Raw genomic sequence first — 27,869 nt, forward strand, 5'->3', positions numbered from 1 at the left:
GAATGACCCTTCCTCAGAACAGTTCTGAAACATTAACATTGATTTCTCTCCACGGACGCTGCCAGACTTGCTGAGCTTTTCCAGCAATTTCTGCTTTTGTTTCTGAATTTCAAACTTGTTTATTTAGAATGTGTTATAAAATATATTAGTATAACAAATAAATTCTCTCCAGGCATTTAGATCCAGCACCATCTGCCAGGTCAAGTATGCACATGTTGATCACAATTTATTTTGCAGTTTGATCCTGTTTGACATGCAGTGCAACCTGTTCCAAACTTCAGCACTAACACCCAACCCACGCATTCATTTCAATACCTAGACACGTCCATGTCATAGTAAGGTCAGTTGTGCTGTGGGCTGCACTGAACTACAATGACATTGCTCTTTCTGCAACAAACTTTTAAAAGATATGTTCTAACCCGGGGTTGGACAGCCTTCTTATATCAGTGAGTGGGACTCTTTTCAATTATATTTCCACTTAGGGGTCAGTGCAAGGAGGAAGAGAGAATGGGTCTCAAACTACAGGCGGCACGGTGGCACAGTGGTTAGCACTGCTGCCTCACAGCGCCAGAGACCCGGGTTCAATTCCCGCCTCAGGCGACTGACTGTGTGGAGTTTGCACGTTCTCCCCGTGTCTGTGTGGGTTTCTTCTGGGTGCTCCGGTTTCCTCCCACAGTCCAAAGATGTGCAGGTCAGGTGAATTGGCCATGCTAAATTGCCTGTAGTGTTAGGTAAGGGGTAGATGTAGGGGTATGGGTGGGTTGCGCTTCGGCGGGGCAGTGTGGACTTGTTGGGCCGAAGGGCCTGTTTCCACACTGTAAGTAATCTAATCTACAGGGTTCAGTATATTCTCCATCTCAAATGTACACTTCTCTATCTCCCACTCACGCTTACACTCTCGGACTAATCCCCTCCATACGCACACAAATTCACTGTCCAATCCCTTCCGCCTATCCTTAATTTTACTCTCTTAAACATTTCCAATCCCTCCATCCCCAGCATGCACTCCTTCTCCTTTTCTCTCCCTCTCATGTATGCTCATTTGTACCCATTCTCTCATGGTGTCATTTCCTCTCACAGTCTCATTCTCCCTTTCCTGCATTGTCAAAATCTCTCCCTTGCATTCCCTCTCCTTCACACTGTCATTCTGTCTTTTGCAGTCCCATTCTCTCTCGCACAATCTCATCCTCTCACATGCAATCTCATCCTCACTCCTTCTCACACACTTTCATTCTCTCTCGCATTCACATTCTCTCCTTCTCACTATGTCACACATTCTCTCTTACTCTCTCTCACACACTTATTCTCTCTCTCTCTCTCTCTCTCTCACGCCCACTCTCTTTCTGTCTCATTCATCCTTGCACACTCAAAGACTCTCGCACTCACTTACCCTGCCATGGTCAAGGAATGCTTGAAGATTTTCACGCAGAGGACTTTGTGATGTACTTTTACTTTGCGTCACACTCGCTTGCCCAAGTGACCAGACACCTGCTCACTGCTCCTACCACCATTCCCTCAAATGGTCCCCTTTCACTGCTATCTTTCACTCCTCGGAAGACTATGAACTGTTCAGTCAAGAGTATTACCACAGGCGGAGAGAGAATAGGCACTGTGGAAACTATATAAAAGCCACTCACTTTCTCGTTTTTTGCTGCTTGCCCAAGAACAAGCTGTTTCTCTTTTGTAGTCGCTGGATGAGCCAATCAGTGGCAAGTGCGGGACAAAGATCCTGTGATTTGTCAAGCAGCTTGACAGTAATTTTCATACCCACTTCTGTGCCTGTTGGTCTGTGTCTTTTGGACAAGGCTTCACAGCCTTGGCAGACCACATTCATGCTGGGCACATGTTGGGCATGTCTGTGCTCACTCATTGTGCCACCCTGCTCCTCAGTATCAAGGAAAGTAGTCAATTCACCACAATTTGCATCACTGTGACCCATTAGTGCACTCTCAGGGAGATGAAGTTAAACTAATACTGAAAACAAACAAGTCAGCTTCCCACTCCCTCGCCACATTGATACACTTTGGTTATTCTACATTCGTCTAACCACAGAATAATCCAGTAAAACTGGTGAGTGACACATACAGGTCTGACTCATCTTGTAAATCCCAAAATGGAGGGACTTTTCTTGAGGAGAGATTAAGTAGGTTGGGCATATATTCATTGGAGTTTAGAAAATTGAAAGGAAACTTTATTGAAATTTGATTCTCAATGAACTTGACAGGATCAATGTGGAGAGGTTTATTGGAATCATAGAATCCCTACAGTGTAGAAACAGGCCATTCAGCCCAAGTTCACACTGAAGAGCATCCCACCCAGACTCCCCTCCAGTATTTCCCATGGCTAACCCACACATCCCTGGACACCATAGGTAATTTAGCATGGCCGATCCACATAATCTGCACATTTTTGGACTATGGGAGGAAACCAGAGCACCCAAAGGAAATCATGCAAACTCCACACAGACAGTTGCCTGAGGCAGGGATTGAACCCAGGTCCCTAGCACTGTGAAGTGGCAGTGCTAGCCACTGATGCACCATGTGGTCTGGCTTTTACTACTAATAGGAGAGGGTTAGACCAAAGGGTATAATCTCAGAGTAAGCAGTCACCCATTTAAGACAGAGATGAGGAGGAATTCTTTTTCTCAGAAGATAGTGCATCTTTACCGCAGAGAGCTAATAAGTGTGGGCCGTTAAGTATATTCAAGGATGAGAGAGACAAATTTTTAATCAGTAAGGAAATGGAAGGAATGTGGAGTTGAGGATCTCATTTAATAGCATAGCAGACTGAATGGGCTGAATGGCCAACTTCTGCTCTTGCATCTCTTGGTCTGGGGGACAAATAAAACAAAACGATTGTATAGCAACCAATTTTCAGGTCCTAATGTCCCACAAGCTGTTATGAAATAATTAACTAGACAGTGCTTTAGTGATATTATCGAAGGGTTAGTAATGGTTTCCTTTCCAAGGGAAATTTAAATAGCACAGGAAAATGGCATTGAGAAAGATAAACAGCCATGACTGAATTGAACAGCAGAACAGCTTGATGGGCTGAAGGGTATTTCTGAACCTAAGACAGGAAAATTCCTCCGTCTCCTGCAACCTGGGATCACTCATATCTCACCGAGATGACAGACAGAGCTTCAATTTAACATTTCATTCAAATAGCAACCTATCTGATACTGCAGTTCTCCCTCGGTACTGCACTGGGGTGTTCAAATTTCCAGAATGGGACTTGAACCTAAAATATGCCAATTTGGAAAGACAAATGTTACCAAGCCAAGTCTAACACCACGGATATGATTTCAAAAGATAGGAAGCCAGCAGAACCTCCAAATACTTTCTTTTGATACCTTAACCAAAGGAAGAAATCTCTAGCTTTTAGATTGCAAATCGGTGATCTCAGAAATAGTAGACGTGGGATTGATGCTGTAGCAAGCTCAGAGTAGGTGAGCTCAGTCTATAAAGTTCCAAATCACATCTCAATTTCAAACAATCTGATTGTGAACTCACTTGGAAGAGGGGGGATCATGGGTTATGTGAATTCCCTCAGTGGCTTTTATTCTACTCACACAGGCTTGGCTTACAGGATATAAAATTAATATAAATATGACAAAGAATATTTAGCACCCGTGTTCTCGAGTCTGGCTGTTAGACATACCGGTTGGCATGAAGCTGTTTTAACTTCCAAGCAGACCCAAGCCTGGCAGTGTATGTATACGAAAGGCAGGTTAATGAATGAAAACACTTTCACAGTAAAATTTGCACTTGTGGAGTTTCCATTTTCAGATATGCTTGTCTGTGATTCTAGAACTGGGCATCTATAAAACAGAAACAGAACTTGTTAAGTGTTCAGCAGTTAGGATGTCTAAAATAAGAATGGCTCCAATGCATCTCATCAATGTATAGTTTATTAACATAAGTTCATTTGTACATTCACAGGCACAAGTTCAGCAATACTAAAAAGGTAGGAACTGGGATCTCATCAGGCAAGTCAGGAGTACAGACTCTGATCTATGCTGGAGTAATACCCTCAGGCAGTAAAAACTGGACCAACGAGAAAAGACATAAACCCTCACCACTCCCAACTACCTGTCACTGTGTTTCCTGCTGAACAATGAGGCATGTGGTGAGTAAGGGAATCTGACTGATCTCTGATATTCTCTTCATGACGGAACACTATACCCAAACATGGTTGGATATTGCAGTCATAGGAACAGGAGTAGGTCATTCACTCCTGCAGCCTGTTCCCTCATTCATTGAGATCATGGTTGATCTGTGTCCTAACTCCATGTATCTGCCTTTGGCCTCCATATCCCTCAATACCTTTGCTCAAACATGTATCTATCCCAGATGTAACATTAATCTGGCATCCACTGCCATTTGTTGAAGAGAGTTCCAAATGTCTAACACCCTTTAGAGTCATAGAGTCATAGAGATGTACAGCATGGAAACAGACCCTTCGGTCCAACCCATCCATGCCAACCAGATATCCCAACCCAATCTCGTCCCAACTGCCAGCACCCGGCCCGTATCCCTCCAAACCCTTCCTATTCATATACCCATCCAAATGCCTTTTAAATGTTGCAATTGTACCAGCCTCCACCACATCCTCTGGCAGCTCATTCTATACCCTCTGTGTGAAAAGGTTGCCCCTTAGGTCTCTTTTATATCTTTCCCTTCTCACCCTAAACCTATGCCCTCTAGTTCTGGACTCCCCCACCCCAGGGAAAAGACTTTGTCTATTTATCCTATCCATGCCCCTCATAATTTTGTAAACCTCTATAAGGTCACCCTTCAGCCTCCAACGCGCCAGGGAAAACAGCCCCAGCCTGTTCAGCCTCTCCCTATAGCTCAAATCCTCCAATCCTGGCAACATCCTTGTAAATCTTTTCTGAACCCTTTCAAGTTTCACAACATCTTTCCGATAGGAAGGAGACCAGAATTGCACACAATATTCCAACAGTGGCCTAACCAATGTCCTGTACAGCAACAACATGACCTCCCAACTCCTGTACTCAATACTCTGACCAATAAAGGAAAGCATACCAAACGCCTTCTTCACTATCCTATCTACCTGCGACTCCACTTTCAAGGAGCTATGAACCTTAATCTAAGTTCTCTTTGTTCAGCAACACTCCCTCGGACCTTTCCATTAAGTGTATAAGTCCTGCTAAGATTTGCTTTCCCAAAATGCAGTCCCACGCCTTTATCTGAATTAAACTCCATCTGCCACTTCTCAGCCCATTGGCCCATCTGGTCCAGATCCTGTTGTAATCTGAGGTAACCCTCTTCGCTGTCCACTACACCTCCAATTTTGGTGTCATCTGCAAACTTACTAACTGTACCTCTTACCTTTGTGTGTCGAAGTGCTTTCTAACATCTTTCCTGAATAGTCTGGCCCTATTCTCAGTCTATACCCCCAAGAATCCCCAGCCAGTCGAAGTAGTTTATCTTTATATATCCTGTCTTTTGCTGTCAATATCTTGACAACTGTTCAGCTCACCCGTTAACTTCCTAAATTCGAGAGAAAACAGGCCTCATTGGATAATTTATCTTGATAACCCCTGAAATCATTCTTGTAAACCCACTAATGCCTCTTAAAAACTAATTCTTTTCTTGTATTTATTGTGTAGCACGAGATTTAATTCATTTGCTACAACAACAGGACTCAAATTTCCAAAATTCTGGTATTTGAAAACAAGAAAGAAGAATTATGAGAAACATAGAGATCACGATGCCCATTGAACTGGTGTCGAACAATTGTTTTGCTGCCAAATGCACCCGATAATGAGCGTGTTTTTTTTAAAACAGGGTTTCATTTTTAGAAAGGATGGTAAATTAATTCATTGATGAAAGCGGGCAAGAGAATAATGGTCATTGATTCATGAGTAGCTGTCCCATGGTCATAGGCCAAGAGGAGCTAGACAGGTCATTGGCCCAGTATTGATGGCTTGCTCCAAAATAAGGTATATAAATCGGGTCAGGAATGGGAGGAAGGGACAAGGAGATCCAGGGAAATGAGCCACACTATCTCCCAGGGGCAAGACCAAGAGTTTCTCTCTATCAGCCCAATGGAAGAACAAAGTCTGTTGGCATTGAGACCATTGAAGGCAGCCAGATTCCTCTACAAAAAGGGACAGGACCACTGGGACACGTGAGAGATTGAGAAAGTATTCTCATCTGTCACGGGTCATATATCTAAACTGCTGCTTCTCAGTAAACTATCAGGAAATCATTATAAATTGTTGACTATATATCAAGTTCTGAATGCAGGTTTGCTTGCTGAGCTGGAAGGTTCATTTTCAGATGTTTCATTACCATACTAGGTCACATCATCAGTGAGCCTCTGGATGAAGTACTGGTGGTATGACCCACTTTTTATTTATGTGTTTAGGTTTCCTTGGGTTGGTGATGCCATTTCCTGTGGTGATGCCATTTCCAGTGGTGATGCCATTTCCTGTTCTTGTTCTCAGGGGATGGTAAATGGGATGTTTGTTGATAGAGTCCTGGTAGGAGTGGCATGCTTATTAGGAATTCTTGTGCGTGTCTCTGAAATGATGTCACCAACCCAAGAAAACCTAAACACATAACTAAAAAGTGGACGATACCACCAGTGCTTCATCCGGAGACTCACTGAAGATGTTATCTGTATGGTAACAAAATGTCTGAAAACGAACCTCCCAGCTCAGCGAGTGGCACAGTGGCTCAGTGGTTAGCACTGCAGCCTCACAGCTCCAGGGACCTGGGTTCGATTCCAGTCTCGGGCAACTATCTGTGTGGTGTTTTCACATTCTCCCTGTGTCTGCGTGGTTTCCTCCAGGTGCTCCGGTTTCCTCCCACAGTCCAAAAATGTGCAGGTTGGGTGAATTGGCCATGCTAAATTGCCCATAGCGTTAAATGCATTAGGCAGAGCCAAATGGGTCTGGATAGGTTGCTCTTCGGAGGGTCGGTGTGGACTTGTTGGGCCGAAGAGCCCGTTTCCACACTGTAGGGAATCTAATCAAATCAGAACCTCAACCTGAGCTACAAATCTTCTCAAAACTCGTTGACATCTATATCAAGTAATTGTAATCACATACCCCTTAAAATCAACAACATGTGAATATGACCACATAAGCAAAGATCTGGAAGCATCTCTTTCCCCATTCAACTGTGCCTAATGAACAACAATGCCTTCAGGCCAGAGAAGGTTGAAGAGGTGAGGAAGAGACAATAAGAGGAGGAAACTTCAGGAAGAAAAAAAAATTACACATTAGTGCATCAACAGTTCAAACATCGGAAAGAATATCAGCGAAACCCACAGTTTGCATGGGGAATGCCTTCATTTTTCATGTGGAAAGTAAGACCTTATGAAGGAATTTGAGCTCCCAACTGACACATCTCCTTTCCCTTCATACACCTTGGTCGTTCATCCCTTACCCGGTTTTGATTACAGGGTATGAAGTCAGGCTGGTTGAATTGTTGCTTGGTGTTGCCCAGCACTCTGCAACGATCAGCTTGGCTCTGCTATCTGATGTTTCAATTGAGACTTGAATGGACACTTCATCTCCAGGTGCTAAACGAGCATCTTCTGTTAATGTACGGTTTCTGCTGATTGTCTCAATGCTGGCCATATAATCTCCGACTCCTTCTTGGCTGGTTCTGTTCATTGTTGGAACAAAATAATTGACTTAGGATTTGGAATCCAACTAAATAAGTTGAAACTTTATCAGTAAATGTCATACTTTACAGAGGTACAGATACAAAGTTCATAGACTCAATAAAGCAACAGGCACCAGTTTGAAATATCAAAAGGCAAACTCAGCCTTTATTCAGGAAGATCTTTGACAAATGCTATGACTGGGATATTTAAAATTCTGAGTCAATGTGACATGGTAGATAGAGACAGTTTTTAGAGCAGGGTATCCCAAAATCAAAACCACAGGTGGACCACAAGCTTTGAGACAGCAAAAACCTCAATGGGCCTCCCAACAAAGTACACTCTAACTCCAACCCCATTCTAACTCATACCTCCACACTCACAGATTTCCCCCTTTCCCAACACTGACTCTGGTCTCATCTCACTTTGACAGGTCTCACCTCCTACTCTCACAGGTCCCTTCCCCACCCCTCCCAGCACCTTCTCTACTCACTACTCACTTCTACACTCACCCAATACCCCAACGGATCTTACTGGACAGGGTTCACAGTCACAACAATTTTCAAGGTCTGTAACTAGGGTCACAGTTAGAAGACGTTCAGGAAGCAGTGTTCTAGAGGCTGAAGGATTTGGAATGAGGTGCCAATGATAAAAGATCAACTGGAAGAGATTACTACTTTGTGTTTGGATCTCTAACATTGTTTCTTTAATGTGATCTTTCATAGGAGAAAGGACAGGAGGTAGATTTTTTTTAACACAGATGATAGCGAAGCTGCAGAATGCATGAACAGAATTAATGATCAAAGTAGAGACTATTTATGAATATGTTCAATGAGTCATTGAAGGAAGAGGAGGTTAGGTGTGGAGGAGCCCAGCATGTAGAAGGAATGAAGTCTGAAGGATCAGCACCACCATGGACGAGATGGGTGTAATTTGCAGTGGGAAGATCCAGAAGCGTAAACTAGTAGAACTTGCGATTTACACAGACTGGTCTGACTTGTTTTATGTATGCCAGAGAAGTGCTCTCGAATGATGAGTACGTTCATTTACACTATTAGATATTTTTTCATAGGTTAGACATTTTAAGCACTTTGAATGATAGAATCCTGGGTGGAGTACTGATGAAAAACAGCTGGAAATATTTATGGCATGATTTTGATTAGAAATGCTGCAGGATCTGTTTGCACAGATGAGCACAAGTTGGGTGCATAAGTCTATTGGCCTCATACCAGCATTCTAAGTGGAGGGAGTTAGAACATAGAACAGTACAGCATAGTGCAGGCCCTTCAGCCCACAATGTTGTGCCGAGCATTTATCTTAATCTAAAACAACCTAACCTACACACCCCTCAATTTACTGCCATCTAAGTGCTTGTCCAGTAGTTGCTTAAATGTCCCTAATGTCTCTGACTTTACCATCACCTCTGCCAGTGCATTCCATGCACCCACCACTCTCTGTGTAAAGAACCTATCCATGACATCTCCCCATACCTTCCTCCAATCACCTTAAAATTATGACCCATTGCTACCGCCATTTCTGCCCTGGGGAAAAGTCTCTGGCTATTTACTCTATCTATGCCTCTCATTACCTTGTACACCTCTATGAAGTCACCTCTCTTCCTTCTCGTCTCCAATGTGAAAAGCCTGTGCTCACTCAACCTCTGTTCATAAGACAAGCCCTTCAGTCCAGGCAGGATCCTGGTAAATCTCCTCTGCACCCTCTTTAAAGCTTCTACATCCTTCCCATAATGAGGTAACCAGAACTGGACACAATATTCCAAGTATGGTCCAAGCAGGATTTTATAGAGCTGCAGCAAAACCTCACAGCTCTTAAACTCAATCCCCCTGTTAATGAAAGCCAAACCACATTTGCCTTCTTAATAACTCTATCAATTTGGGTGGCAACTTTGAGGGATCTATCTACATGGATCCCAAGACCCCGCTGTTCCTCCACATTGCCAAGAATCCTGTCTTAACCCTGTATTCAACATGCAAATTTGATCTTCCAAAATGCATCACTTCACATTTATCCCAGTTGAACTCCATCTGCCACTTCTCAGCTCAGCTTTGCATCCTGTCAAAGTCATGTTGCAGCCTGCAACAACCCTCAACATTATCTACAACACCACCAACCTTTATGTCATTGGCAAACTTACTAATCAACCCTTCCACTTCTTCATCCAAGTCAGTTATAAAATCTACAAAGAGCAGAGACCCAAGAACAGACCCCTGCAGGACACTGCTGATCATGGACCTCCAAGTGGAATACTTTCCGTCCACTACCACTTGCTGTCTTCTTTGGGTCAGCCAATTCTGTATCCAGACAGCCAGATTTCCCTGTATCTCATACCTCCTAACATTCTGAATGAGCCTACTGTGGAGAATGTTATCAAATGCCTGACTGAAATCCATATACACCACATCCACTGCTCGATCTTTTCTCGTCAAGTCCTCAAAGAACTCAATAAGGCTTCTGCCATGAACTGCCCCTCACAAAGCCATGCTGACTATCTTTAATCAAACTATGTTTTTCCATGTAGTCATAAATCCTATTTCTCAGAATCTTTTCCAGTAACTTGGTTACCACAGTCGTAAGACTGACTGGTCTGTAATTCCCAGAGATTTCCCTATTTCCTTTTCTTGAACAGAGAAACAACACTCGCCTCCCTCCAATCAGCCAGTACTACTCCCGTGGAGAGTGAGGATGCAAGGATCATTGCCATAGGTGCAGCAATCACATTCCTCACTTCCCGTAGTAACCTTGGATATATCTGGTCCAGCCTGGGGCCTTATCTTTCTTGATGCTTCCCAGAATTTCCAGCACATCCACTTCCTTAATCTATTCAACCCTATTAACCTTGTCCACGGTGTTCTTACTATCAACAAGTTCTCTCTCTCTAGTGAACACTGAAGCAAAAATCTCATTTAGGGCCTCCTTTACCTCTTCAGTCTCCAGACACAAATTCCTTCCACTACCCCGATCGGCTCTACCCACTCTCTGATCATTTTCTTATTCCTCACGTATGTATAGAATGCTTATGGGTTTTCCCTAATCCTTCCCTTTCTCTCCCCCGCTTCCCCCCTCTGTCCGCCTCCACTTCTTCCTCTCTCCCCCCCTTTCTCCCTCTCTCCCCACTCTCTCCTTCTCAACCCCTGGAGCTGGTTAGCTCAATTGGCAGGCCAGTTGGTATGTGATGCAGAATGATGCCAAAAGTGTGGGTTCAAATCCACTGAGGTTACCATGTGGACTCTCCTTCTCAGCTTCTCCCCTTGCCTGAGATATGGTGACTCACAGGTTAAGCCACTGTCAGCCATCTCACCCTAATGAGAGAGCAGCCCTATGATCTGGACAACTTCACCATGATTTTAAAATTAGCGTAGAGGCATATTTTGAGTCGCAGTGACTTCCAACGTTAGAATCAGTTCAGCAAAGGTCATTGATTAATTCCTACAAAATTGGGTTTACTTTATGAGGAGAAATGAGATAGCTTGTGTCTATAACATTGGAGTTTGTAGGAATGAAAAATATAAAGTCTGGAGAGCACCTGAGACAGTGGAGGCAGAAATGATATTTCCCCTTGGAGGAGAGACTATAGTAGTGGCACAGTTTGGAAAGAAATGGTTCTCCCATTTAAGACGGGGGAGTACAGTTTTCTCTCAGAGGGTTGTGAGTCTATGGAACTCTCTTTCCCCAGAGAGTGGTGAAGGAGGTGTTAGTAAATATTTTTAAGGCAAAGTTAGATGGATTGTTGTTGAACAAGGAAATCAAATGTTATCAGGTCAACATGAAAGTGGAGTTGAGGCCACGATTAGATCAGCCATGATCTCATCGAATGGCCTTAAGGGGCTGAATGGCCTCATCCTCCTCCTGATTCATATGATGATAGCAATGCAGAGATGTTATTGTACAACAATAACTATATGCATTACTGGGAGTGAAGAGAGATGTTGGAGGTTTTAAAGTGAAGTTTGCCGCGTTGTTTGGGGAGCATACTTTTTGTCTATCACTTTCAATGCAACCTTGAGTATTCTGAATTATTCGTTAGAACAGGCATTAACAGGAAGAACAGTGTATATGCTGCAGTGATACAGCACTCCCTCAGCACTGACCCTGTTGCAGTGGGACACTTCCTCAGCACTGACCCTCCAATAATGCAGCATTCCCGTTGCACTGACCCTCTGACAGTACATACTCCCTCAAGTCTGACCGACTGACAGTAGGGCACTCCCTCAGCACTGACCCTGCTGCAGTGGGACACTCCCTCAGCACTGACCCTCCAATAATGCAGCACTCACTTAGCACTGACCCTCTGACAGTAGGGCACTCCCTCAGCACTGACCCTGTGACCATGCAGCACCTCTTCAGCAGTGACCCTGTGACATTGCAGCACTCCCTCAGTAGTGACCCTGCAACAGTACGGCAGTCCCTCAGTACTGACCCTCTGAAAGTGAACTTCCCTTAAGTTGGAGTAATGACGTGTGTTTGGTTTTTGCTTGCTCTGAACCACGTAGTGACCAAGGTTTAACAGAGCCGTGGCAATAAATGAACGGAAGTAAGAGTATTACATATATGTCTCCACGCCCAGTCTCAATTTCCAGGGGTTCCCTCTACACCTCAGCAAAGAAGGTGGCAAAGGCATCATCTCCACCCTGCTCTCCGCCCCCTCAACTCTCCTTCTTTCCCCACCAGCCCCAGTCATGTACATTTCAAATTCTAAGTCAGTTGAAATCCCAGCCTCATTCATCAACTACCACAGGGTGATACTGGGCAGTGACCTCATCTCGAAGGAAGGGGCTCCAATATAGGGCACCACTTGCATCCTTCTGTCCATAATGGAACATGGGGACAGGAGACAGTCATTCAGCCCCTCATACCTGCTCCACCGTTGACTAACCGACTACCTCATTGCCGTATTTTTGTGCTGTTCCCATTGTCATGGTTATCATTAGTGACTAGAAATCGAGAGATCACTGTCTTGAAATTAATGACTGAGCTCCCACAACTTTTTGGAGGACAACTCAGCCTCATTTTCTTAATAGTAGTGGAAGGCTCATGCTTGACATTAGGGATCTCACTTGGGAGAACTAATGTCCCTTGAACTAAAATGTTAATTTTGGATCATGGAGACATCATGGTTTCAGACACAAGTCCTGTCCACTAGCAACAAATCAATCCTCAAAGGAAAATGAGCTCTTTCTGTAGACCATGTGAGATGAGGTGAAGTGGAAGGTGGAGCAGAGGCACTAAGACAAACTGACCAATTCCATCAAAGGGCCTGTTGTCCTGTTGACCTGCTATAGTCTATTAAATTTGTCAGTCCTCGTGAAACCTGAATTTTTGGAGTTCTGTCTCCATCATGTACTAACTAATTTAACTAATGCCTCCCCGCACCCCCCCCCCCCTCCCCCCACTCCCCAAAACGTGTATCTTTCAGTTCTCAGAGTTAACAAGAAGATTTAGTGTGATATTCTCATTCGGCACCTGATTCTATTTCAGTCTCGTGACACCAACACTGACAGCTAGGCTCAGGTACCTCAGGGTCTGTCTGACCTCAGTGAAACAGGTCACATTACTGTCATGTTAATGATAGTGGTCAAATAAACAATCTCTTTAATGACATGGGTTAGCTTTCTGATCAACAATGAAACACACTGTACATTATGAAGCAGATGTTCAAGCAAACCAGTTGATTTCTGAATGTACATCTCCCAAACCTAGAGCAGACCAACTGTGAGACAGAGTCACAACAATTTATACACACAGCACTTGAGTCCTTAAAGGCAAGCTCTCTCAATAGCAAGATACACATACGATACTTACCCGTTGGGACTGTAGCCGGCAGTGAGCAAAAGGCTGTTGTCAAATGTGCAATTTACAGGAACCTCAAGTTTAGCACCATCAGAAACTGTGCTGGAGTAAGGGATGTTACGAAGTGTTGTTTTCACGACCGTGTGTGTTGCATTCTGGATTAAATCAATATATCCATCAAATAGATATTAAAATAGATAATCAAAAATGCACGTTCATTTTAAACCTTTAATGTGACAAAATATCCCAAAGTGGATGATCAAGCAGAATTTGACACCAGCCCTCAAAAAGAAATAATCGGAAATGCGGACCGGTTTGAGAGGTCTTCACAAAGAGGAGGAAGTAAGTCGTGAGACAAAAAGCCTTAATGAGGGATATCCAAAGCTTCAGATCTATATAGCTGAAGGCAAGAGTCAAATCTATAAAATCAGGTAAAACCCCTTATTGGAGGAATGCCGAAATCTTGGGGTGTTGCAGGTTTGAAAAAGGTTACTGGCATGACTTTGCAGTTCTGGAACCAAATTAATACCTGGAAAGCATGTTCAGTTTGTCACAGATATCAAGCTAGCAACAGTTTATTTTTTAAGACTTTATTGTTCCCTCCTATTTACAGCAATTTCTGATGAGATTCAGCTGCAGAGAGAACAATGTTTTCCAATAATTTGTCCAAGTGGACTTCGTTCATGCATTAGAGTAACCCTCACTGAAGATTGACAATTGCAGTGGTGAAGTGAGTCCATTACACAACAGAGACTTTAGGTATTCTCCTTACTGTAAACTATTCAATATTAAAGTCATGAGCAATGGAGCCCCACTGAGATCTTCGAGTCACGTTTACCTTGAAAGTCTGATTTGACAGACTTTTATTTCAATAGATAAACAACAACGAAACTTACGTTTGATATTTGAGTTCCACACTCAGTCCACCCGACCTTAAGGGTAACATGAGTCAAGTTGCCAATGCTCCCATTGCAGTGGGAGTTCCCCAGGTGCAGAGTAGACGGTGGTATCTTCTTCTCTTCCAGGAATGATCGTTCCATTATGACTGAGATCTCATGAAGTTTGCAGCTTATCATGATCGATTGGGAAGCTGCTTCTACAGTTGTTGGGTTCACCACCACGGGTTCTGCAGGAGACATTGGAGGTTAATGTAGAAGTCCAAGAAAGTTCAGCTGAATACATTACTCTCCTGTCAGCATCATTCTCAGTCGAATTATGTAACAGCAGGTCCACCCTTTCAGTGTTTGTGCGCCCACAAGAAATAGGCCTGAAGATGATGCCCACATTGTTCTTATACCTTTTTGTTTTGCCCTTTTCTTCAGCCACATATCTCTTCGTTGTTTTGATTCCTAAGCTCTGATACTGCATTTCACATGATCTTCATAAAACTACACTTTCAATATTTGTCCCTTCTATTTAACTCCATTGCTTGCAATCCAGACTGTCTTACTATTTGAAATGTTTTTCTCCTTTGATCGAAACAGCTCAAATGCATCAAGTCTTTCTTTGTATTTATATAGTCTCATGGCCAGGCAACATCCAAGTGAATCTGCACCGTGCTCTCTTTATCCACCTAAATACCTTCTCCAAAGTGAGGATCTCTGCTGGTTCTCTATCTGCAGTCTCACTAGGGTTTTATGCAGATTCAAATGTTCCTTCAACAAATGTTTCTTCAAACATTTTGTCAACAACACCTTCCAAACTCTATGGCATCTATCACCTCGAAGTAAAAAGGCAGCAGATGCATGAGAACATCACAATCCATCTGATCCCTTCCGTGCCACACACCTTCCTGACTTGGCACTACAATTACCATTTCTTCAGTGTTACTGAGTCAGAATCCTGAACCCCACTTCCTACCACCACATGAGTGCCCCTCCGCCTGGCAGACTGCAGTAGTTCAAGAAGGCAGCTCACCACGAATCTTTCAAGGGAGTTATGAAGGGGCAGAAAGTACTCGCATCCCTCGAACTAATTTTAAAAGATGTACAACATCCAAATGTTCTCTTCAGAAAAAAATAAAGTGCATTTCTCAATTAAATGGCTCACATTACCAGTTGGGAAAATGCTGTATATTTGATAAATCACAAGAAAACTGATAAAGATTTAGAATGGTGTCTCAAAGCATGAACAATGTCTTTGTACGAGATTCAGTGGGATGTAAAATCATACTTAAAAATATGATGCGTAATCTTAACTAGGGTTATGTGGTGTAGACAGGGGAGTGGAGGTGAGATCAGGATAACATCAGCCATAATCATGTTAGATAGCAGAGGAGGCTCGATGGGTTGAATTGCCTACTCCCACTTCTAATTGCCATGTTCTCACTTATCTTCAAGATGCTTGTCTTGAATACCTACTTTTCAAATGAGGAGAAAACCCACTAACTGGCGAGAAAGACATGTGCTGTCTTCTAACCTAATGAAGGCTCAATGTCTTCATTCAAAATATTGGGGAAAGGCATTGAACCCAAAACCTTAATCATTACTGATACCACACAGCATGAGTTCAATGCAAATGATTAATCAGAAGTTTGTTTGCCATAGGAGTTTACAATATTACAGAGCCATAATCAAGCCATTAGTTTAACAGAATCTAGGATGAGCAAGTTTTCTTTCAAAATTTAACTTAAAAGTTGTTGGAGACGATTGTTTGAAGTAGATATGATGGAAGTCAGTTACAAGCATGGTGTCTCCTAGAAAAAAATCATTAAGGGAATACATTATTGCAACATATGCATTTCATGTTGTATATTTGCTCACTGAGCTGGATGGTTCGTTTTCAGACATTTCGTCCCCATATTGGTAACATCATCAGTGAGCCTCCAGTGAAGCACTGGTGTTATGACCCACTTTCTATTTATGTGTTTTGGTCTCTTAAGGTGTGTGATATCATTTCCAGTTCTTTTTCTGAGAGGTTCATAAATATGTCCAAATCGATGTGTTTATTGATGGAGTTCTGATTTGAATGCCAGGCCTCTAGGAATTCCCGTGCGTGTCTCTGTTTAGCCTGTCCCAGGATGGATATGTTGTCCCAGTCAAAGTAGTTCCCTTCTTCGTCTGTATGTAAGGATATTAGTGATAGTGGGTCATGTCTTTTGGTGGCTAGTTGGTCTTTGTGTATTCTGGTGGCTAGTTTTCTGCCTGTCTGGCCAATGTAGTGTTTGTTACAGTCCTTGCGTGGTATTTTATAAATGTCATTCACTTTTTTGGTTGTTTGTGTAGGGTTCATTAGGTTCATCAGCCACTGTTTAAGTATGTTGGTATCATGGTAGCCCACAAACCTACCAACACACTTAAACAGTGGCTGATGAACCTAAAAGACTATCTACAAACAACCAGCAAAACAAATGTCGTTTACAAAATACCTACTAGGACTGTAACAAACACTACATCAGACAGGCAGGCAGAAAACTAGCCACCAGAATACATGAACTTTAACTAGCCACCAAAAGACATGACCCACTATCACCCAGTATCCTTATATACAGATGAAGAAGGACACCACTTCGACTGGGACAACACATCCAACCTAGGAAAGGCTAAACAGAGACATGCATAGGAAATCCTAAAGGCCTTGCAATCAAACTGAAACTCCATCGATAAATACCTCGATTTGCACCCCATTTACCAACCCCTGAGAAAAAGAACCGGAAATGATATCACCCACCGAAAGAGACCAAGACACATAAATAGAAAGTGGGACATAACACCAGTACTTCACCAGGTGCTCACTGATGATGTTACTGAGTATGGTGACGAAATGTCTGAAAACGAACCTTCCAGTTCAGGGAGCAAACTTACAACCTGAACCTCAACCTGAGCTACAAATCTTCTCAAAAATCATATGCATTTCATTTTAGAAAGCATCCAGAATACAAGTGCTTGTTTTGGAACATTCATTGGTTATTCAAGCCTGAGAAAGTCTCAGACGTCAGTTACGCATGTACTTAAGGGAATGTCTTCACAGCTCTTAGGACAGGTACTGACAAGAAGCAATTAAGTCGAATGTAGAGATTGAACAATGAAAAAAAATTTCTCTGAGTTTTGATTAACTGTAAAGTTGAGGGGATTTTGCTTTGCCGTGAGTTTTGAAATCTTTCGAGCAGTGTTGTATTCTCTTAGCTTGTTTTGTTTGATTTATTTTTCTTTTTTTTGCATAATAAACTTCTGTTTCATTGTTAAAACCAAATCTCCTGTCTGGCATGCTTAGGTTTCAGTGAAAAACCATCACAGAGACGTACAGCCACAGAAACAGACCCTTCGGTCCAACTGCTCCATGCTGACCAGATATTCTAAATCAATCTAGTCCCATTTTCCAGCATTTGGCCATAGCCCTCTAAATCCTTCCAATTCATATACACATCCAGATGCAGTTGAAATGTTGTAATTGTATCAGCCTCCACCGCTTCCTCTGGAAGCTCATTCCATACACACATCACCCTCTGCTGGTTCTCTGTCATTCCCATTTCCCCACTTCTTATATTCTTTCCTGGAACATGGGTACCACTGGCCAGACCAGCATACATATCCAATTGCCTCGTCATCTAAGTGACTTGGACCATATCAGAGAGCAGCTGAGAGCCACCCACACCGCTGTGGGTCCATTGCCATGTGAAGCCCAGAGCAGTCAAGGACAGCAGACCTCATTCCCCAAAGGCTGCATGTTTAGTAAAACAACAAGAAAAATCAATCAATTCATATTTCACTCAACTTACTATATCGTATCATAGGCTGGGATAATAACATTATAAAAGAGGTTACAAATGACCATTGCAGCAAATGAAATTGAACAGCCATGAAAAGTACGTATTATTGTAATTATTAGTCATTATGGAAACCAAGTTTTACCTCTGCAATTTCTGCCAGGTCGAGCTGGGTTTGCATCCACAAAACTGTCAAGGCAGCTACATGTGTAGGATCCCTCTGTGTTAATGCATTTTGCCTTGAGAGAGCAATCATTGTCATCAAGTGAGGCACATTCATTGTAATCTGCAATCAAGGGAAGATGTCAGGAAATTGATGGCCTACTATGACTCTCGATTGATGCATTTGCTGTACTTATATCACAATCATAGCCAGATATCCTACAAACCGAAGAGTGGCTCTGCTCAAAGGAAATTGTCATACTCTGGCACAGAGTCCAGACCAGACAGGCCTTTAAGATAATTATGCAATGACATAATATGTCATGTTCTGGCATAAGAAGTAGTTGCCTCACCCTCAGTCATGTTTTCCTCACACCAGAGTCAATGTTGTCAGTCAGCTCTCTGCGTGAGTAATGTGCAGAAGGAATAGAACTCAAACTATGTGCATCACAGATTGTGATATCACTGTCTGATAAATAATTGCTGCTGGACCTGCTGAGCTAATACAGCAATTTCTGTTTTTGTTCCTGATAAATAATTAACAGTGGAACTCAACTTTAATTGTCTGACGCAAGAAGAACCTTTCTTTGGTATATGTTATGTGGACTGGATGTTATATTCAACCACATACACAGCCATTGTCAGACGCAATTTGATGAGACATACCTAAGGTACTGAACGTGATGGTTAGTGTATCAACAATCATTTACACCAAAGATTTATTTAATTCATCACAATCAGTGAAAAAATCGGTCACTAGAATGTAATCATGTCCTCAGATGTAGAAAATATCAGTGTAATCTTGCGCCACAGAAGGAGCCCTATGTAAAAGGACATGTTCTGTTGATTGGTGACGTTAATAGACTTGACCTGTTCACATAACTATCTCTTGTTTTGTTTCTCTGCCTATGTATACAGTCGAGCATATCTCAACATAGAGCTTGCAGAATTAAAAGTAGTTTCCCAAGGAGGATTACTTTCTCAGACGGTCTGTCTCTGAAATATGATACTTTAAGGCCACACATAACAATAATCTTAGAGTCTTGGAGTCATACAACATGGAAACAGACCCTTCAGTCCAACCAGTCCACACTCACCATGTCCACAAACCAAAATAGTTTCAATTTGGCCCATATCCCTCCAAACCTTTTCTCATCATGAACTTATCCAAATATCTTTTAAATGTTGTAACTATAACTGCATCATTCCACACACATACCACTCTCTTTGTAAAAAGTTGCCCCTCATGTCCTTTTGCAATCTTTCTCCTCTCACCTTAAAAATATGCCCCCTAGTATGCCCTAGGGGAAAGACTTTTGATATTTACCTTATCTGTGCCCCTCATGATTTTATAAGCCTCAGCAAGGCTTATGGTCCAGTGAAAAAAAGACCCAGCCTATCCTTATAACTCAAACCCTCCAGTCCCAGCAATATCCTGGTAAATCTTTTCTGAGCCCTCTCCAATTTAATATTATCCTTTCTATAGCAGAGTGACCAAAACTGGACAAATTACTCCAGAAGGGGCCTCACCAATGTCTTGTACAATCTCAACATGACATTCCAACTCCTATACTCAAAGAATTGAGCAATGAAGGCACGCGTGCCAAACACCTTCTACACGTGACCACATTTCAAAGAATTATGTACCGAAACTCCTAGGTCCCTCTACTCTACAACACTACCCAGACCTCTACCATTAATTGTGCACTGCCCTTGTTTGTTTTACCAAAATGCAATATCTTGTATTTATCCAAAGTAAACTCTATCTGCCACTCCTCATCCCATTGACCCAATTGATCAAGATCTATTTGTAATCTTAGATAACCTTCATCACTGGCCACTATACCACCAATTTTGATGTCATCCTCAAACTGAATAACCATGCCTCCTAAATTCTCATCCAAATTATTCATAGAAGTGGTAAACAAGAGTGGATCCAGTACTGATCCCTGTGGAAAGCTGCTAGTCTAAAAAACAACACTCCACCACCACCCTCTGTCTCCTACCATTGGCAAGCTCAGCCTGAATCACATGTGATCTAACTTTACTCATTGATTTCCTATGTGGAACTTTGTCGAAGGCTTTACTAAAATCCATGTAAACAACATCTACCTCTCTGCCCTCATCAATCTTTTTGGTTACTTCCTCAAAAAACTCAATCAAGTTTGTGAGACACCATTTCGCTCACACAAAGTCATACTGATGATCCTTAATCAGACCTCGCCTCACCAAATACACATAAATTCTATCTTTCAGGTTCACCTTCAACAACTTACACACCACGAACGTCAGACTCACAGGTCTACAGTTCCCAAACTTCTCCTTAATCTTCTTGAGCTATTGCAGTTAGTTCCCATCTGATGTAGCATACACTTTGGCTGAGAGCAAAGTCAGTGGGAGTGATGTCATGGTCCTGAGCCATTGATGTTTGGCCGATATCCCTGCAAACCTTTCCTATCCATACAGCTATCCAAATATCTTTTAAATGTTGTAATTGTAACCACCTCTATCACTTCCTCTGACAGCTCATCACACAGAAAATACACCACCATTTTCTGTGTGAAAACATTGCCCCTCAGGTGCCTTTTAAATATTTCCCCTCTCACCTTAAACTTATGCCTTCTAACTTTGGACTCCCCTACCCTGGGAAAAAGATCTTGGCTTACTTATTCTATCCATGCCCCTCATGATTTTTTGAATATCTACAAGGTCAACCCTCAGCCACCGAATTTCCAGGGAACAATGTCCCAGCCTATCTAGCCTCTCCTTATCACACAAACCCTCCAGTCCCAGCAACATGCTTGCAATTTTTTTCTACTTAAACAACATCCTTCCTATAGCAACGGCGAGCAGAATTGTGCACAGTACTAAAAGTTCATCTAACATAAATTCAAATGTATGCTAATCCATCGTTACTTGTTTGCTTTCCATTAGTATTGTGTGGCAAATGCTCTTTAAAATGCTTTTTAAGCATCTCTATGCAGTGTGGTTTTCTTTATTGCACTTTGGATTTTTTTTTAATCGTGTGTTGCTGTCTCTTTCAGAATTGTGTGCTTGCTATAGCAGGTGTTAGCCTGTAGGTGGCGAATACCTCCAAAAAGGAGCATGACGTCTCATGTTTCTATTTTGTATCAGTTTGGTAAATGAAAATGGTGGAATCTGAATTTTCATGTATTTGGAGAGGCAAGGACTGCTTAAGGATAGTCAGCATGACTTTGTGTGAGGGAAATCATGTTTTGACAATATTTTAATGTCAAAAAATACTTCTTTTGGTATTTGTAAACTATATATTCTCCAAGGAGCACTTTGGAGCTCTCCTTTCAGGACTAGTTAAACTTTTTTTAAATCGATCAGCAGTCTCTCATTTTTCTTTCTTCTTATTCTTTAAGAGAGAGCAGCTGTGAAGTACAGTGACTCCTCTCTCGGCAAATCCAGCAACCATTCTGTGTCAGCAGAGTTCCCTCTTAGATTGAAAATGCCTTTGCTTGGTCAGAGTGATTGTGCATGATGGGAGGAATGTTGGACAGACCAGGAAACTGCTCTCTCAAGTTGCCTTTAAATCTACCCGGACATAGCTAGGATCTTCAATTAACATTTGAAATCAATATTGCAAACCCATAAGTAGGTTGTGCCAAATGTATATGCAAGATTCGTTAAAACTAACATAGAGTCACAGAGATGTACAGCACAGAAACAAACCCTTCGGTCCAACTTGTCCATGCCGACCAGGTATCCCAACCCAATCTAGTCCCACCTGCCAGCGCCCGGCCCATATTTCTCTAAACCCTTCCTATTCATATACCCATCCTGATGCATTTTAAATGTTGCAATTGTACCAGCCTCCACCACATCCTCTGGCAGCCTATTCGACACACGCACCACCCTCTGCGTGAAAAATTTGCCCCTTAGGTCTCTTTTATATCTTTCCCCTCTCACCCTAAACCTATGCCCTCTACTTCGGGACTCCCCCACCCCAGGGAAAAAAAGTTTGTCTATTTATCCTATCCATGCCCCTCATGATTTTATAAACCACGATAAGGTCAGCCTCAGCCTCCAACGTTCCAGAAAAAACAGCCCTCGCCTGTTCAGCCTCTCCCTATAGCTCAAACCCTCCAATCCTGGCAACATCCTCGTAAATCTTTTCTGAACCCTTTCAAGTTTTACAATATCCTTCTGATAGGAAGGAGACCAAAACTGCATGCAATATTCCAAAATTGGCCTAACCAATGTCCTGTATAGCCACAGTATGACCTGCCAACTCCTGTACTCAATACTCTGACCAAAAAAGGAAAGCATTCCAAACGCTTTCTTCACTATCCTATCTACCTGCGACTTCAGTTTCACGGAGTTATGAACCTGCACGCCAAGGTCTCTTTGATCAGTAACATTCCCTAGGACCTTATCATTAAGTGTATAAGTTCTGCTAAGATTTGCTTCCCCAAAATGCAGCACCTCACGTTTATCTAAACAGAAACTCCATCTGCCACTTCTCAGCCCATTAGCCCATCTGATCAAAGTCCCATTGTAATCCGAGGTAACCTTCTTCGCTGTCCACTACGCCTCCAATTTTGGTGTCTTCTCTAAACTTACAAGCTATTACCTCTTATGCTCACATCCAAATCATTTATATAAATGACAAAAAGTAATGGACCCAGCACCGATCCTTGTGGCACTCCACTGGTCACAGGCCTCCAGTCTGAAAAACAACCCTCCACAACCACCCTCTGTCTTCTACCTTTGAGCCAGTTCTGTATCCAAATGGCTAGATCTCCCTGTATTCTATGAGATCTAACCTTGCTAACTAGTCTCCCATGGAGAACCATGTCGAATGCCTTACTGAAGTCCATATAGATCATATCTGCCACTCTGCCCTCATTTTTGTTACTTCTTCAAAAAAAATCAATCAAATTTGTTCGACATGATTTCCCACACACAAAGCCATGTTGATGATCCCTAATCAGTCCTTGCCTTTCCAAATGCAGGTACACCCTATCCCTCAGGATTCCTTCCAACAACTTGCCCACCACCAACGTCAGGCTCACTGGTCTATTGTCCCCTGGCTTGTCCTTACCACTTTTCTTAAATAGTGACACCATGTTAGTCAACCTTCAGTCTTCTGGCACCTCACCTGTGACTATCATTAATACAAATATCTCAGCAAGAGGCCCAGCAATCACTTCCCTAGCTTCCCACAGAGTTCAAGGGTACACCTGACCAGGTTCTGGGGAATAATCCACTTTTATGCATTTCAAGACATCCAGCACTTTCTCCTCTGTGATATGGACATTTTTCAAGATGTCACAATCTATTTCCCTAAATTCTATATCTTCCATGTCCTTTTCCACAGTAAATACCAATGCAAAAAATGCTTATTTAGTATCTTCCCCCATTTCCTGTGGCTCCGCACAAAGGCTGCCTTGCTGATCTTTGAGGGGCCCTGTTCTCTGCCTGATTACCCTTTTGTCCTTAATGTATTTGTAAAAACCCTTTGGATCCTCCTTAACTCTATCTTCCAAAGCTATCTCATGTCCCCTTTCTGCCTGCCTGATTTCCTTCATAAGTACACTCCTACTGCCTTTATACCCTCTCAGGATGCATTTGATCTATCCTGCCTGTACCAAGCATATGCTTCCTTCTTTTTCTTAACCAAAACCTCAACTTCTCTGGTCATCCAGGCTTCCCCATACCTACCAGCCTTTCCTTACACCCAGTCAGGAATATACTGTCTCTGGACTATCATTATCTCATGTCTTAAGACTTCCCATTTTCCAGCCATCCATTTACCTGTGAACATCTGCTCCCAATTAGCTTTTGAAAGTTCTTGCCGAATACCATCAAAATTGGTCTTTCTCCAATTTAGAACTTCAACTTTTAGATCTGGTCTATCCTTTTCCATCTCTGCTTAAAACCTAATAGAATTATCGTCACTGGCCCCAAAGTGCTCCCCCACTGACACCTCAGTCACCTGCCCTGCCTTATTTCCCAAGAGTAGGTCAGGTTTTGCACCTTTTCTAGTAGATACATCCACAGACTGAATCAGAAAATTTTCTTGTACATGGCTTAAGAAATTCCTCTCCATCTAAACCCTTAACACTATGGCAGTCCCAGTCTATGTTTGGAAATTTAAAATCCCCTACCATAACCACCCTATTATTCTTACAGATAGCTGAGATCTCCTTACAAATTTGTTTCTCAATTTCCTTCTGACTATTAGGGGGTCTATAATACAATCCCAATAAGGTGATCACCCCATTCTTATTTCTCAGTTTCACCCAAATAACTTCCCTGGATGTATTTCCAGGAATATCCTGCATCAGTATAGCCATAATGCTATCGCTGATCAAAAACGCCACTCCCCCTCCTCTCTTGCCTCCCTTTCTATCCTTCCTGTAGCATTTATATCCTGGAATATTAAGCTGCCAGTCCTGTCCATCTCTGAGCCATGTTTCTGTAATTGCTTTGATATCCCAGTCCCATGGGGTATCATAGCAATTACAGAAACATGGCTCAGAGATGGACAGGACTGGCAGCTTAATATTCCAGGATATAAATGCTACAGGAAGGATAGAAAGGGAGGCAAGAGAGGAGGGGGAGTGGCGTTTTTGATCAGCGATAGCATTATGGCTATACTGATGCAGGATATTCCTGGAAATACATCCAGGGAAGTTATTTGGGTGAAACTGAGAAATAAGAATGGGGTGATCACCTTATTGGGATTGTATTATAGACCCCCTAATAGTCAGAAGGAAATTGAGAAACAAACTTGTAAGGAGATCTCAGCTATCTGTAAGAATAATAGGGTGGTTATGGTAGGGGATTTTAACTTTCCAAACATGGACTGGGACTGCCAAAATGTCAATGGTTTAAATGGAGAGAAATTTGTTAAGAGTGTACAAGAAAATTTTCTGATTCAGTGTGTGGATTTACCGACTAGAAAAGGTGCAAAACTTGACCTACTCTCGGGAAATAAGGCAGGGCAGGTGACTGAGGTGTCAGTGGGGGAGCACTTTGAGGCCAGTGACCATAATTCTATTAGATTTAACATAGTGATGGAAAAGGATAGACCAGATCTAAAAGTTGAAGTTCTAAATTGGAGAAAGGCCAATTTTGACGGTATTAGGGGGCAGATGTTCGCAGGTCAAGGGGCAGTTGGAAAATGGGAAGCCTTCAGAAATGAGATAACAAGAATCCAGAGAAAGTTATTTCCAGTTCGGGTGTAAGGAAAGGCTGGTAGGTATAGGGAATGCTGGATGACTAAAGAAACTGAGGGTTTGGTTAAGAAAAAGAAGGAAACATAGACAGGATAGATCGAGTGAATCCTTAGAAGAGTATAAAGGCAGTAGGAGTATACTTAAGAGGGAAATTGGGAGGGCAAAAAGGGGACATGAGATAGCTTTGGCAAATAGAATTAAGGAAAATCCAAAGGGTTTTTACAAATATATAAAGGACGAAAGGGTAACTAGGGAGAGAATAGGGCCCCTCAAAGATCAACAAGGCGGCCTTTGTGTGGAGCCACAGAAAATTGGGGAGATACTAAACGAGTATTTTGCATCAGTATTTACTGTGGAAGATATACAATGTAGGGAAATAGATGGTGACATCTTGCAAAATGTCCATATTCCAGAGGAGGAAGTGCTGGATGTCTTGAAATGCATAAAGGTGGATAAATTCCCAGGACCTGATCAAGTGTACCCTAGAACTCTGTGGGAAGCTAGAAAGGTAATTGCTGGGCCTCTTGCTGAGATATTTCTTTAATCGATAGCCACAGGTGAGATGCCAAAAGACTGGAAGTTGGCTAACGTAGTGCCACTGTTTAAGAAGGGTGGTAAGGACAAGCCAGGGAACTATAGCCCAGTGAGCCTGACGTCTGTGGTGGGCAAGTTGTTGGAGGGAATCCTGAGGGACAGGATGTACATGTATTTGGAAAGGCAAGGAATTATAAGGGATAGTCAACATGGCTTAGTGCAAGGGAAATCATGTCTCATAAACTGAATTGGTTTTTTTTGAAAAAGTAACAAAGAAGATTGGTGAGGGAGAGCGGTAGATGTGATCTATATGGACGTCAGTAAGGCATTCGACAAGGTTCCCCATGGGAGACTGATTAGCAAGGTTAGAGCTCACAGAATACAGGGAGAACTAGCCATTTGGATACAGAACTGGCTCAAAGGTAGAAGACAGAGTGTGGTGTTGGAGAGTTGTTTTTCAGACTGGATGCCTGTGACCAGTGGAGTGCAACAAGGATCGGTGCTGGGTCCTCTAATTTTTGTCATTTACATAAATGACTTAGATGCGAGCATAAGAGGTACAGTTAGTAAGTTTGCAGATGACACCAAGATTGGAGGTGTAGTGGAAAGTGAAAAAGGTTACCTCAGCTTACAACAGGATCTTGACCAGATGGGCCAATGGGTTGAGAAGTGGATGATGGAGTTTAATTCAGATAAATGCAAGGTGCTGCATTTTGGGAAAGCAAATCTTAGCAGGACTTATATACCTAATGGTAAGGTCCTAGGGAGTGTGACTTAACAAAGAGACCTTGGAGTGCAGATTCATAGCTCCTTGAAAGTGAAGTTACAGGTAGATAGGATAGTGAAGAAGGTGTTTGGTATGCTTTCTTTTATTGGTCAGAGTATTGAGTTAGGAGTTGGGAGGTCATGTTGCAGCTGTACAGGACATTGGTTAGGCCATTGTTGGAATATTGCGTGCAATCCTGTCTCCTTCCTATTGGAAAGATATTGTGAAACTTGAAAGGGTTCAGAAAAGATCTACAAGAATGTTACCAGGGTTGTAGGATTTGAGCTATAGGGAGAGGCTGAACAGGCTGGGGCTGTTTTCCCTGGAGCATCGGAGGCTGAGGGGTGACCTTATATAGGTTTACAAAATTATGATGGGCATGGATAGGATAAATAGGCAAAGTTTTTTTCCCTGGGGTTGGGGAATCCAGAACTAGAGTGCATAGATTTAGGGTGAGAGGGGAAGGATATAAAAGAGACCTAAGGGACAACCTTTTCACACAGAGGGTGCTACGTGTATGGAATGAGCTGCCAGAGGAAGTGGTGGAAGCTGGTACAATTGCAACATTTAAAAGGCATTTGGATGGGTATATGAATAGGAAGGGTTTGGAGGGTGCTGGCAGATGGGAGTAGAATGGATTGGGATACCTGGTCGGCATGGACGGGTTGGACCGAAGGGTTTGTTTCCATGCTGTACATCTCTATGACTCTATGACTATGCCCTGAGTTCATCTGCCTTCCCTGTTAGACCTCTTGCATTGAAATAAATGCAGCTTAATTTATCATTCCTACCTTGATCTCTGCTTTGTCCCAGCCTGCCTGACTGTTTGACTCGCTTCTTTTCTCAACTGTAACCGTCTCAGATTGATCTCTTTCTTCACTATCTCCCTGGGTCTCATCCCCCCACCTTACTGGTTTAAATCGTCCTGAGCAGCTCTAGCAAATCTCTCTGCCAGTATATTAGTTCCCTTCCAATTTAGGTGCAATCCGTCCTTCTTGTACAGGTCACTTCTACCCCAAAAGAGATTCCAATGATCCAAAAA

The 27,869-nt window shown here is 42.5% G+C and overlaps 1 protein-coding gene across 3 annotated transcripts in view; it reads right to left on the minus strand.

Moving 5' to 3' along the window:
* Nucleotides 1-27,869, minus strand: part of LOC148148498 (uromodulin-like 1) — a 120,317-nt gene that overhangs the window by 15,097 nt on the left and 77,351 nt on the right. For all 3 annotated transcript variants that reach the window (XM_087992480.1, XM_087992479.1, XM_087992478.1), the window contains exons 23-27: nt 18,300-18,440; nt 14,346-14,575; nt 13,462-13,604; nt 7,422-7,643; nt 3,661-3,820 (exon numbers count right to left, since the gene is read on the minus strand). In XM_087992480.1, the coding sequence (XP_087848606.1) occupies nt 3,661-3,820; nt 7,422-7,643; nt 13,462-13,604; nt 14,346-14,575; nt 18,300-18,440 (896 nt within the window). The remainder of the gene's footprint in view (nt 1-3,660; nt 3,821-7,421; nt 7,644-13,461; nt 13,605-14,345; nt 14,576-18,299; nt 18,441-27,869) is intronic.

This window comes from Chiloscyllium plagiosum, unplaced genomic scaffold (assembly GCF_037043375.1).
Source record: "Chiloscyllium plagiosum isolate Xiang-an unplaced genomic scaffold, Cpla_swu_hap1 HiC_scaffold_12, whole genome shotgun sequence".
NCBI classification, from domain to species: Eukaryota; Metazoa; Chordata; class Chondrichthyes; order Orectolobiformes; family Hemiscylliidae; genus Chiloscyllium; species Chiloscyllium plagiosum.